The following is a 14,246-nucleotide window of genomic DNA, read 5'->3' on the forward strand; positions in this document are numbered from 1 at the left end:
CTGTGTTCCCATGAAAAGTGAGTTCATATGTCTCTTTCCACCGCCTCTTCCAGTATTCTAGGAAGGAGGAACAGGAACAAATCTGACATTATAGCACAAACTGTTTTGTAATACTTAAATATGGAAAGCTTGAGAAATTGAACAGATCAGATGCATAATATACAAAAGCAAATGGGGGGCAGGGAGGGGGAGATCTAAGATGTTAGCGTGAGACCAGCATGCTTGCTTAATCTGGCAGTAGCCCTGTCTTTAATAACTTAAACAAATGCACCTAAATAAATTATGAGCAAAAAAGATAAAATTCTCAGCGAATCATTTTTGCAGCCCAGGGTAGCTTAGGAAGACATAGAGAGGTCTATACACTCTGGGGTGGGAGCCAGCTGGGAGCATGGTGTGCCAGAAACAGCATTGGCTATGGGCTGTAGAGACCACAGCACCGAAGGCAGCAGGACTGGGGTGTTAAGGGGACTGGACGGCTGGTCAGAAAAAAGTTCCATGGAATCCCTTCAGCTACTACTGTGCACAGGATCAGGAGACATTTGGTAACTCCATCACCCATTACCCAGTTCCTGGTCAGAGTTTTAGGTTGGAGAGGTGCAGTCCAGGTTGTAAGACACCAAGGGTCCCACACGTGTAAGGGTCAGAGCACAGAAGAAGAGGGCAGTGACTATCCTGCCGTACAGGAAAATAGAAAGGGAAGGGGATAAAAGAAGGGGCGGGGGAAGATGGAAGGGAGAGCAGATTGCAAGAAGGGGTTTTCAGAATGCATGTCGTCTTAGGGTGGGGGGACTTGACAAGATGGGGAGAAAATTTTGGAACTCAAAATCTTGTGGAAATGAATGTTGAAAACTAAAAATAAATTTTTAAAAATATAGAAAAAAATTAAAAAAACAAAAACAAAAAACAACCCTCATTTTTCACTGTTTTATTATTCTCACAAGTTGACCTTCTTGCCCTCTGGGCCGAATTTCTAGCCATTCTCTCTTTATCATTTTGACCTTAGGCTGCTTCTCCCTTTTGTTTTAGTTAGTGGGGTATCAATACTCAACCGCCCTTGCTTCTACCCACTACCTCCCATTTTCTTTTGTCCAGAGCAAAAGGGATTCCTGGCTTTCCTGGTGCCTTCACATGGTGGGGGAAAGGGTTTTGTTGGGATCCCTATAGGAAAGAATGAAAAAGGGCGTCAGACAATGGTGAGCTAGTAAAGGTTTCACAACTGGCTTTCTGGAAGAAAAAAAAAGTGAGCATAATATACTTTTACATTTTCTGTTCATTGAGATCATCACTTTCTTATGTCTAGAAAATCAGCAAGCCCATCGAGACGTGACTTGTCGCTTTTGCTGATTTCCTTGAACTAGATGTTCACGTGAAACATTTAACAACCAGCCTCCCCAGCCGCTTGAAGCTGGCTCCAGCACATCCCTGGAGTGTTGAAAATAAGTTTCTGGGAGAACATGACTGACTCCGCTTTGTTCCATAACCTACCTTTTGTCTTCTATGACTGCTGCATGAACCTCAGGACCAGCTGCTACAACAACAGATTCACTTCAGGGTCAACTCTTCAATCTGGTTAAAAAAAGCAAAAGGACTCCCAACATTCCCTGGAATGCCCTTTCCCCATCATCTACCATGACAAAAAGCTCCCTGGGATTTAGGCTAACTAGCTCTACTAACAAGGACCCATCCCTCCTTTACCCCTGGGAGGTGAAGACACACAAAGCCTTAACAGGCACACCTTTTGGTCTTTGCATGCCAGCTTCACCACAAGGAATAGCCACTTTTTTTCCTTGTCTCCAGTATTGTAAAAACACCGCTGGCTGAATTGTGAATGCCACACCTTCCCTTCAAGGCCAGGTGGGGTTTGCCACACTCTGGGTGGATTAAACCTCTTTCTCTGATTCTTGCTGGCTCATTGGCATTAGCTGGTGGAAAGGATAAAACAATTCATGCAACAAGAGCCAAATCCACCAAAACCATCCAAGAAGGAAGCTCCTGCTGGTCCTGCAAGGAAAAAGAACAAAGCCTGGAACAGAAACATGAGTCAGTCTTGTTGGGAAAACTCCATTCGATCTCTTTCTCCTTCCCCTCTCTTCTTGCCTCTCCCTCTCCTCCATCTCTCTTCCTATTTCTCTCAAAAGCACAGGTGCCAATGACAATAACAATATCTTGGTCTTCAAGATAAATTAATCTTTCAAAAGTTGCAGGAACCTACAAGGGGGATATCCTATTCATTATTAGATTGTCACCAAAAGGAAGGAAGTTGATGTTGGCTTAGAAATGATGGGACCCTGGAGAGAAGTGATCACCCCTTCTAGAATGTGGAATAGAGGAGGGAATATCAGGGGATAGGCACCATAGGGCACCATGGATTTGGAAAAAGCAGGTTACAAAGGGCTCAGAAGAAGGATAGGTAAGCACCAGAGCTTCATTCTATAGGGGAAGTTAGCCCAAGAGTAATAAATCACATTCAAGGATCTAATCCTGAAGACACAAAGGAAAATAATCTCAATAACAAAAACAAAAACCTTTATTGTCCCAAGTGACTACTATGGGGTCAGAGGTTGCTCATCACCAAACTTAGTTTAGAAAACACAATGTACAGATGGTGGAAGCAAGAACAGGAATGAGAGGATGACATGAAGAGTGTTAAACTGTCCAGTAAATTTAGTGTTAGAAATTCTAGGGCAGTCTCATGGAGGAGGGCTCAAACTTGAACTTGTTTGCTTGATCTCCAGAGAGGAGAACCAGGGGACAAGCACAGATGGTACAGGAAAGCCAATTTAAGCTTAATTAAAAAAAAAAAAAAAACACAGCACAACCAAACCCAAACTCAACAATGTCTAAGTTGTCCTCAGGTGGGGTGAATGGCTTCAAGAGATGCCAGGTCTCCCCACCCTTACAGGTCTGCAAGTAGAGGCTGGAAGACCACTTCTGGCTCTTATTAGAGATTTACTTTGGGTATAGGTAGGACTAACTGTCATTGAGGGCCCTTCCAATAAACATTTATTCTGTATATTGTTGTGCACCACAGACAACCTCAAGAGACAGAGCACCCAGGAAGTGTCAGAACAAGTAAAGGATGACTCCAGCCAGGAAGCCAGTAGCATGGATTGAGCATTTGCAAAGGGTCAGGATTGGCTCAGGATCCAAAGGGAAAAGGTCCCAATGGGGGAGACAGTAGGTAAGGAAATAATTACCTGTAAAAGTAGCTAGCATTTCTATATCACTTTGAGGTTTGCAAATCCCTTTGACAGATGACAGCCCCCACTCTGGGGCAGGCCCTCATCCCTTTACACCTGTGTTATTGTGATACCTTCCTGGTGGGTCTAGTGGCCTCAGCCCTCTTCCCACTTCAGTCCAGCCTCCATTCAGCCACCACAGTGATGTTCCCAAGGAGCAGGTCGCATCATTTCACCTCCTACTCAATAAACTCCAGTGGTTTCCTTTTGACTCCAGGATCAAATGCAAAATGTCGTTTAGCATTCAAAGCCCTTTATAACCTGCCTCCTGCCTACATTTCCAGTCTCCTTGACAAATACACCATCATCTAGTGATACAAACCATCTGGATGTTCCATGAACAAGAGCCTCCATTCCTTGTCTCCTGGCATTTTCTCTGGCTATCTCCAATGCTTGGAATGCTCTCCACCCCCAGCGCAGCTCAGCTACTGACCTCCCTGGCTTCCATGAAGTCCCAACAAAAATCTCACTTCCTATAGGCAGCCTTCCTTAACCTCTCTTAATTCTGGTACTTTCTCTCTGTTAATTATTTCCTCGTTATCCAGTATATAGCTTACTTTTGTGTGTGTGTGTGTGTGTATGTGTGGGTTTCCATGTTGACTCCTCCATTATGTTGTAATTTTCTCAAAGGCAGGGACTGGCTTTTGTCTTTTCTTGTATCTCTGGCACTTAATAGAGTGCCTGGCACAAAGTAGGCCCTGACCCTGAACAAATGTTTATTGATTGAATGAGGCTCAAAACAACCTGGAGAGGTGGTGTTATTAATAACTTCCTCATTTTCTAAGGTAAGGAAAGTGAGGCAGACAGAGGTGAGGTGACTTGGGCAATCTTAGAGAAAGGATAAGTGTCTGAGGAAACCTCTGACCTCAGCTCTTCCTGACTCCAGCCCAGCTCTCTATCTACTGGGTCACCTGGATGCGTACAGGCCACACAGAGGATAGACAGAAGGTGGTCAGTCTCACAGGGGAAGGCACTGGTTGCTTAGGGAGCAGAAAAGTTCCCTGTAAAAGGTGCCCATTGACCTGAATCTTGAAGTTCTTTTTTGTCTTTTTTTTTTATCCAGAATAATTTAATTACTCGATTTTGACTAACAAATGACATTAATCTTTGGCTTAAAAAGAAATAGAAACTTCATCAACTTAAAACTTAACATCCAGAATCTAGAAGAAACTTCTACAAACTTGTAAGAGTGCCCAATATCCAGCCCCAATTGTAAAACTAAAGCACATCTTACACAAAAATAAAAACAGATTGAAACCATGCAACATTCAATATCATTGATCAGAATATCACTGCACCCCCATAGTCCCTACTTATTGCTAATTTGTTTTTCCTACCTTGGCCAAATCCTTAAGATTTTTCTAAACCGGAGAAAGAAATGCTTGTTTCATAAAATCAAGATGGCACTTATGGGAAGGGTCAGAACAGCCACAATCCAGACATTATGAATGAATGAATGCAAAAGCACTTGTTGAACTCCTATTGCTACTAGGTGATAAGTGCCATGCTCAGCACCGGGGATAACATACAGACAGACTGTTCATGGTCAAGTTCACACATGAGGGAAGACAACAGAATAGAAAGTCCAGGGGCTGGGCCAAGGAAAAGACATACAAGTCCTTAGGACTAGAAGTCCCAAGCATGCCCCAGAGGGCCAGGTTGCATGGCCCAGGAAGGGTGTAAGTAAGTCAGATGAAAATGTTCTGTCACTTTCAGACAGCACTGTTGTCCAGCTGGCTTACAATGACTGAATGCAACAGGAATCTCATGAAATTCCACATGGGGTAAGGCCACAGACATATTGATCAGACCCAAAAATCCATCAGGAATTTTCAGAGATCAGACAGGGATGTGGGAAGGGAATCAGTCCACTTTGGAAGCACTGAAAGCATGCAGCTCTCCAGCCTGAGCTGTCCCTGAGGTCCTGAAATAATATAACATTCAATACCCCAAGAAAGCAGCAACAGGTCCATGTGAGATATTCCAACCAGAAATGTAGGGATCCTGGCCCTGACATCAACTCCAGTCAGAAAGGGGGCTGGAAGGATGAGCGAACAATAAAGAATCCCACCACTAGAGCTACTGTGGTGACAAGGGTGCTCAAGATACAAACCCAGAAGAAGAGAATGACTTCAGAACATCAACAAGCAAAGCCTCAAAGAAAAGAACAGGGTGGGCAAATTCACCTAGAAATAATAGAAAAGATCAAGCCAGATTAAGAGAGTTAGAAATGTTTTTTAAAATTACATTAGAACACTAGAGGAAAAAAAAGGGAAAGAAATGAGAAATGTGGAAGAAGGGATCAAAAGAGGAATTATGGACTTAGCCCAAGAGCTGCAGAACCTGCCCAAGCAATAAATATATGGCAGAATATAAATGGCAAAGGGAAGCTGTACCTCATGAGACAATGAACAATATTAAAATGAAATCAAAGCAGTGAAGAAAAAAAGGGAAGAAAATGTAAAGCATCTCATAGGAAAAAGTACTGACCTTGAAATCAGAATAAGAAGAAAAAAATTTGTACCAGCTCCGAAGTCAGGAGGACCTGAGTTCCAATCCAGCCTCAGACCAAACACTTGACACTTAGCTGTGTGACCCTGGGCAAGTCACTTAACCCCAATTGCCTAAAAAAAACCAAAATTTAAGAATAATTGGACTGTCTGAAAACCATGACCATAAATATGATTTCAAGAAAATATAATTAAAAAAAACCCAAAACACTGCCAGGTCTTTTTAGAACTAGAGGTCAAACTGGAAATAGAAAGATTCCGCTGGTCATTTCTGGAAGGATACCTCAAAATGAAAACTCCCAGAATCATTCTAGTAAAAATCCAAAGCTTTAAGGTCAAAGAAAAAATACTGTAAGGATCCAGAAAGAAAGAATTCAAACACTGAGGAGCCACATTCAGCAAGGCCCTACCCCAGTGGTCCCACTCCCAGAACAAGCCACTAGCAAGGCCTTGACCCCATTGCTGACCAGCAGTGAGGCCCCACTTGGGCTGGCCAACAGCCAGACCCACCCCTGGGGCAGGCCAGCAGGCAGACCAATCGGGGAAGCCCCAGCCCCAAGTACAAGCCAGAAGGGAGACCTGTCCTCTAGTGGAAATAAGCATCTAAGCCCTGAAGCCCAGTGAAAGTCAGCTTTAAGGCCCTGAGCTGCAGCACAAAAAGCTTGGGACGGTGCAGGAGCAGAGTCCAACTCTCCCTATACGCACCAAGTCACAAAACAGGCAGGAAAATGAGCAAGAAACAAAAAAGAAGAGCTTGACTATAGAAAGGTATTATGGTGATAGAGAGACTCAAGGCATCAACTTGAGTGGACAATAGTGCCAAAATGGCTGCATATGAAGCCTCAAAGAAAAATGTAATCCCTGGGAGATCTTAAAAAGTATTTTAAAAAGCAAATTAGAGAAGGAGAAGAAAAATTGGGAAAAGAAAGTAATGCAAGAAAATTATGAAAAACGAATCAATAGGCTAGGGAAAGATATACAAATATTTACTGAGGGAAACAAGTCCCTAAAAAACAGAATTGGCTAAATGGAAAAGGAAGTACAAAAGCTCACTAAAGAAAATAATTCCTTAAAAATCAGAATTGAGCATGTAGAAGCTAATGACTCCATGAGACATTAAAATATGATAAGGCAAAATCAAAAAAGTTAAAAAACAAAAGATGTGAAACTTCTCATTGGAAAAACAGTGACCTGAAAAACAGGTCCAGGAGAGATAATATAAGAATTAGAGGATTACCTGAAAGCAACAATTTAAAAAAAAAGTCTGGGCAACATTTTTCAAGAAATTATCAAGGAAAACTGCCCTATGCCCTCCATAATTCTGCTACTTCTTCAACCATTATTAGCCTCATTCCTTGTCTTCCCTGTTGAACTAAGTGTCTTTCCATCCCAAAATACTCTCTTCTTTTCCCTGGATCAGCTAAGAATGGGGTTCCCAATCTGTTGTTTCTTCTCAAACCATCTCCAGGTGTGTATGTCAGATTGGGAGCTCCTTGACAGCAGGGACTGAGTTTTCCCTTCCTTTGCATACCAAGACCTTAGCCAAAGGCCTAAAAAAGTGGAGGTGCTTGATCCATGTCTATTGGCTGACTGACAGGGCCCAGGGCTGGTCTTAGTTGGCAAATGGAGGTTCAAGCCTTGGCCCTGTTTTTTTCTTTTTCTTATAACTTATCCCCTATGTTGAATGAACTTTATCTGTTTTGTCTATACAAGAGTATATTGTAAACATAACTTTTATATGCATTGAAAAACCAGAAATTCAGGTGACTCAACTGTAATATTCACTTTACTGTGGAGCTCTGGAACTGAACCCACAATGTCTCTGAGGTGTGCCTGAAATTTTTCTCATTCTTATTTTGATTTTGACTCTTTGCTTCCTAATTCTACTGTCCTTCTTAAACTAGCCTCACTCCTTGAGTTCCCTCATATCCCATTGAACTAGATGTCTTTCCATTCCCAAACATTCTCCTTTCCCTGGATCAGCTAAGAGGGAGGTTCCCGATCTGTTGCTCCTTCTCAAACCATCTGCATGTTTGTATGCCACATTGGGAGCTCCTCAACAGCAGAGACTGCCTTTTCCCTTCTCTAAAGCTTAGTGAGGTACCTAGAAAACTGGAGATGCTTCATCCATACCTACTGACTGACTGACTGGGCCCAAGGCTATCTACCACCAGGCCCCAGGCTCTACCTCCCTCTCTATATTCTGGTCACCGTCTTAGTTGGCAAATGTAGGTTCCGGTCTCAACCTTGTTTCTGCCTCTTTTTTGCACATTACCCTCTATATTGAGTGATGTTTGTCTGGTTAGAACCCTAATGGGACCTAACCAGACCCACAGACATCTCTTTTTGGGCACCTGAAGCATCTCACACTATGGAACACCAGGGAGTTTCCACTTGCCATTACCCCAAACTGAGAGTGCTTGTCAACTCAATGAATCTGGCCAATGATTCTCCAAGAATTGGCCAAAGATTGAGCCTCAGAGATCAGGGGAGGGACACAAGTGGATGATTCATGTAAACATAGCCTTGGATTAATTCTAAGTAAGGCTAAGTAAGGCAATAGCCTTTACTACTACTTAGATGCTGCTGAATGGAAAGAGAAACATCATAAAGCCAGGCTGCCTGAGTTCACTACGCATTCAGCCTACATAATTTCAGTGTGGCCCTCACTGTGGCAAGGTCATCCTAAGACATCTCCCTAAATGACTCCCTTGGGGCAGCTAGGTGGTGCAGTGGATAGACTACTGGTCAGGCAGACTCAAGTTCAAATCTAGCCTCAGACACTTTCTAGCTGTGTGGCCCTAAGCAAGTCACTTAGGGCTATGAGCTTCAGTTTCCTCATCTGCAAAATGAACTTGAAAAGCAAATGGCAAACCACTCAAGTCTTTGCCAAAAAGAAAAAAAGTCTAAATAGGGTCATGAAGAGTCAGAAGCTCCTGAAATGACTTAACAACATGATTGACTCCTTATTTCATTCACCACAGCAGCTTTTCCAATTTTTTTCATCCTTTCTCAACTGCCCCTTATTGCTTGCTCCCACTGTCCACCCCCATTCAACTTAGTAGAAAAATGTGCCTCATTTTTCATGGAAAAATTGGATATTTATCAAGAGCTATTTTATCATGCTCATCTCCCATAAACCTGGTGCCTATTTTTTTCCTTTTTGACCTCAATATGAAAATTAACAGTCCTCCTTTGCTAGGCAAAGCAACCTCTTTTCCAAGTGTAAATCATTGCATTCCAGCACATCATCTTCCTCAGTATTCTGCCTCTTTCACTACTTTTCAGTCTGTCCTGCACTAATAACTTTTTCCCTACTGCCACAAATAAAGTGATTTCTTTCTAATCCTCAAAAACGGTCACTGGATCCATTCAACCCAAGAGATATTTTCCAATATCTTTTTTCCATTTCTTGGATAAACAACTGGAGACACCCATTTACAACTGGTGTCTCCAACTCCTTCTCTGCTTTCTCTGAAATTCTCTGCAGTCTAGCTCCCAATGTCATTGTTCAAAGGAAAGTCCTTTCTCCAAAATAAGCAAAAATCTCAAGATGGATTAATCTACTGGACATTTCTTCATCCTCCTGCTTGTTGATTTCTCTGCAGCCTTCATCAGTCAGCCACGCTTTCATCTCTCTCTGGGTTTTAGTGACACTCCTCTCTCGGTTCTCCTACTGTTTGAAAACAAAACTAATTCTTTTCCCCCCTTCCTTGAGTAAAATTGATATTGTCAGATCTTAAAATACAGAAAGTAAGAGAATAGCTCCAATTCCCATAATCTGGATCTTGATCATGTCAATTCAACAAGCATTGATTACATGCCAGCCACTGTGCTCACTGTTGGCAGGCAAAGCAAGGTGAAACAGCCCTTGTCCTCAAAGAGCTCACATTCTGAAGAGTTTGTTTAGTCAAGTAATTAGGTCAACAAGCTTCTGTTAAGAACCTGGTTTGGTCTAAGCTACTAGTAGCCTCTTGGGATTCAAAGAATGGAAAAAGAAAATAGGAGATAATTTGCAAATAACTACACACACACAATCACAAGGTTATACAGTGGATAGAGTGCTGTGCCTGGAGTCAGGAAAACCTGAGCTCAAATCTGGCCTCAGACACTAGCAACTTTGCCTCAGTTTTCTCTACTGTAAAATGGAGTTAATAGGACCTACTTAGCAGGGTTGTTGTTAGGATCTGGTGAGATAATATTTTTAAAGCTCTTGTGCCTGGCACAAAGCAGGCACTTAAAAAAATGTTTGTTTCCTATATACAAACTATAGACAGTGAATTGCAAGAAATCAAACAGATGGTGGAGCAAGAAATGTTTCCTGCAGAAGATGGGAGTTTGCTGGAGACTTGAAGCAAGCCAGTGCAACCAGGAGGTGCAGACAGCATTCAAGGCATGGGGGTGGGGGGAACCAGTGAAAATGCAGAGTCAGGAGAAGGAGAGTCACTTGTGACAAACAAGTAGGCTGATGTCACTGGATCCTGAGTGACTGGACAGGGGCAAGGTGTATGACATCTGGAGAAGGAGTGTCTGGAGAGGAATAGGTGTTCTCTGAATTCATTTGGTGGGTAACTGCTGCCAGAGGTATTCTCCACAAGGCAGAAATGATGGAGGTAAAAACCTGGGCTTTAGTATAATGCGTAAGCATAGGTTCAGAACTCCGAGGAAACCTAAACAGTCCTGAGGATTCTGACAAGGCTTGTTATAGGCAGAACTGCATCAGAGAGACAGAGAAGTCATTTTGTTCAATGTTCCAATTTTACACGTTCCTCTGAGGCCATAAAAGTTAAAGAGAAGGTAGATCCACAATCCCATGCTTCCTTCAGTGTCTTAAAAGTTGAACAAACTTTCTTCATCAGAGTCATAACCACATAAATCCTCTAGTGAAACAAAGATCCAACCAAACTCCGCAGGTAAACTAAGTCAGGTTACAGATTAAATGACACTCAGAGGATTCACCAATAGACTGAGGAGGACGATGTCCATGTAGCCAAGGAGTCAGGGACAGGTGAGATTGCTCTTTTCTAAGGAATGCTTAAGGCTCTGAGGAAAATTTCACATTTCATGGGGCAGGTTTTGGTCTGGTAAGGTTAATAGTAAATAACAGTTTCAAGAGGAATAAAAGGAAATTAAAAATCTGCATAACAGTAGGATTGGCCCAGGTGCTTAGCATGGTGTCTCTCCCATTAAAACAGAAGCTCCCTGAAGGCAGGGACTGGTTTGGTTTGTTGGCTGGTGGGTCTGGTTTGTTGTTTACAATTTTGAAACCTCGGGAAATTTCAGTTTATATATTATCTGCTGTTTCTGTCCTTACCTAAGTTCTGTTCCTGGAATAAAAGTCTTTTAAAATTTGAGGGTCCAAACATAAAACAAGCTCTTCTGCCTTTTAAAATTATCAAACAGATATTTGAATAATGAGAAAATCCAAATTTGAACACTTATTAACAAAACATGCTTAAAGTTTGAATTTCCATGACAGAAATTTTGGAAGCCAACAATATGTATCTATGGAATTCTTAGAGGAATCCACTTAATCCTGTTGCTTTTCTCAAAATCTGCTATCCTATTTAATTAGACATCTATCACATTACACCTTTGTCTTATTACTTGGTCTAATCATTTCCTCCTTAGGAGGATGTTATGCACGTATTATTATTTTTTGGCCGTGAATATAGGTTAAAATACTAAGCTATTCATTCTTGGATCCTACTATAGTGACGCAGAGATGTTTCAGTATCCATCTATTATTTAATAGATTTAGTATTGTCCTTACAGGAATTCTTGATTATAGAAACTTGCTATAAAAGGAAAAAGAGGGAAATAGTTAGAACAATGTCATAAATCATAACAGGAGGGAAAGACTTCCTCAGTTCTGTTAGATTCCAGGCATGAATCGTATCTGACAGTCAATCATGTAGTCACTGGATGTTAAAAGCAGGGCTCAGGATTAATCAGGTGGAGAATTTTCCTTTTCAGAAAGGAAATAGCCCAATTGGGAAATGGAGTCAGGAAGATCTGTGTGCTAAAGCTACTATTTCAAGTGACACTTTGCAACAAGTTGTAAGTATCATTAACTGTTATTAGTACAAATGTAACACAGCATTATCAGTTTTGTAACAAGCTAAAGTTGAACAATGAGGTATTCAGTGTGCATCTGCCGTATCATTCTAAAGCGTGTTGGCTATCGCAGGGACAGGTGTTAGCCAAAATGTTATCTCTGTGACAAAAGACAGTTAAATTTTATGAAGAACTGAATCAGTAATATGAATGATTGAAAGACTTCTTTAGGAATGCTGCATCTCTCTGTGAAATCATGTCCAATCAAAATGACTTGAATATTTCTTTGCAAGGTAAAACTAAGTTTATATATATGTGGAAAAAAAAAAACCAAAACCAAAACCCCAAGCATTTTGAAAAAAGTTATTTTTTTCCAAACACTTCTTCTTCAAAAGGACATTTGGCATGAACATTTTCCCCAGTTAGCCAAAGTCACTGATGAGCTAGATGACATATGGGAATCATCTGGGACAAGTTTGTCTTAGTCATAACAAATTCAAGGATCTATAAGAACGTTTCTATCTTTTCACAGTGGTGAGAAATTAGACCCTGAGGACATGCCCATCAATGGGGGAAGGGCCCAAGTGAGGGCACATGAATGTGATGGGACATAACTGTTTTAACAAAATATTTAGAGAATGGTTTCAGAGAAAACTGGAAAGACTTGTGTAAACTGATACAATGCGTAATGAGCAGACCAATTTATGCAGTAACTAAAATATAGTTTAAAAAACAAAACAAAAAAGTCTCTGACTTAAGGACTCCAATGAACACAATAAAAAACCACAACTTCAGAGGATAAATGATGAAATATGATGTTGACCTCCTGACAAAAGACGAAGAACTCAGAGTGCAGGGCAAGACCTATTTTGGCGGCGGGGGTGGGGTGGGGGGATATGGACAATGCAGGACATGTTTGTAATGAAGGCTTTATTTACCTTTCTCAATTTGAGCTGGTTGGAGGGTTGACAATGTTTGCTTAATTAAAAAAATACATTAAGACAAAACAGAAGGAAACATACTCAGTACCTTTCACAACTGTGGGCACAAGAATTCTTAATCTGAGTTAGAATGATCTTTTTTTTTTTCAAAGCTTGCTAACTACATAAAATTTAAATATTTGAATAAAATGAAGGAAAATCAAACTAGACATTGTACATTGTGGAATATACCAAATAGTACAAGAAAAATGACCAGAGAAAGTCATTTATATCCAAGATGTGGAGAGAACTGACACCCAAGTGTACCAGGAGCCATTGCCAATAGATGACGGTTGAAGGGATAGGAAGGTTTGTCTGTGGTTTCTCTCCAGGGTCTTCATTTCGCTCAGTTCTTTTGTGGCCCTTTGGAAGCTCATTGGGTATGGTTGTGTGGTGTGTCCACTTCGAGGAAGGGGCTCTGGGAAATTCCATGAAGCTATGGGAGTGCAGATAGGGACAGCATTACCAGCGTTATGTCCAATGATAAATTTCCCCTGCTCCTGCCTAGGCAATTCCCCTTTGCCTAAGAGAAGTTAAAGAGACAAAGTCATTTGTGGAAACACAATCCGGGTAACACAAGATTTAGCAGCTTCTACATTAAGGGACCGCAGGGCATGGAATATGATATTCTGGAGGGCAAAGGAGACAGGATTACAACCAAGAATCACCCACCCAGCAAAACTGAGTATAATCCTTCAGGGGGAAAAATGGTCATTCAGTGCAATAGAGACCTTTCAAACATTCTTGATGAAAAGATCAGTGCTGAATAGAAAATTTGACTTTCAAATACAAGACTCAAGTGGAACATGAAGAGGTAAACAGGAAAGAGAAATCATAAGAGACTTATTAAGGGTGAACTATTTACAATCCTGCTTGGAAAGATGATATTTGTAACTCATGAGGCCTTTGTCAGTATTAGGGTAGTAGGAGGGAAAAAATTAGTAGATAGATAGATAGAGGGAACAGGGTGAGTTGAAGATGAAGGGGTCATATCTGGAGAATAAAATTAAGGGGTGAGAGAGGATTCCTTATTTAACTGTTTAGTTCATAAATCTAGTGCCTATCATGGGGTGAAAGGCCATCCAGTGGAGTGAGTTTAGGGGCCAAGTTCCCAAAGGTATTACAGAATGTGATCCTTCCATTTGAAGGCTGTGTGAATCTTTGTGTCAAGGGCATTTCTTTTACACAACACGGTGAGTTCTGTTTTCTAATGCATCCTGCTACCCTCCTGTTTTTACAGGTGATTTCATCCCACGCATATGTTACTGTGAGAATTAATTATATTTTCTCCATGATATCCTCTGATCTTTTCTTCTTCCCTGATATTGAGCAAAATCCTTTTCACATTAATTACTTTTATATGGCTTCTCTCTGGTATGGATTCTCTGATGTGAAGAAAGACCGTAGCTGCAACTGAAATTCTTTCCACATTGATTACATTCATAAGGCTTCTCTCCAGT

At 41.2% G+C, this 14,246-nt stretch overlaps 1 protein-coding gene across 1 annotated transcript in view; it reads right to left on the minus strand.

Annotated features, from left to right (window-relative positions):
• Window positions 1-6,144: 6,144 nt before the first annotated feature.
• LOC114042612 (zinc finger protein with KRAB and SCAN domains 7-like) overlaps window positions 6,145-14,246 on the minus strand; it is a 22,258-nt gene continuing 14,156 nt past the window's right edge. The window contains exon 9 of the mRNA XM_027861298.1: window positions 6,145-6,395. Coding sequence (XP_027717099.1) covers window positions 6,145-6,395 — 251 coding nt within the window. The remainder of the gene's footprint in view (window positions 6,396-14,246) is intronic.

The sequence above is a fragment of the Vombatus ursinus genome, unplaced genomic scaffold, assembly GCF_900497805.2.
Source record: "Vombatus ursinus unplaced genomic scaffold, bare-nosed wombat genome assembly UNPS02014656.1, whole genome shotgun sequence".
Classification (NCBI taxonomy): Eukaryota; Metazoa; Chordata; class Mammalia; order Diprotodontia; family Vombatidae; genus Vombatus; species Vombatus ursinus.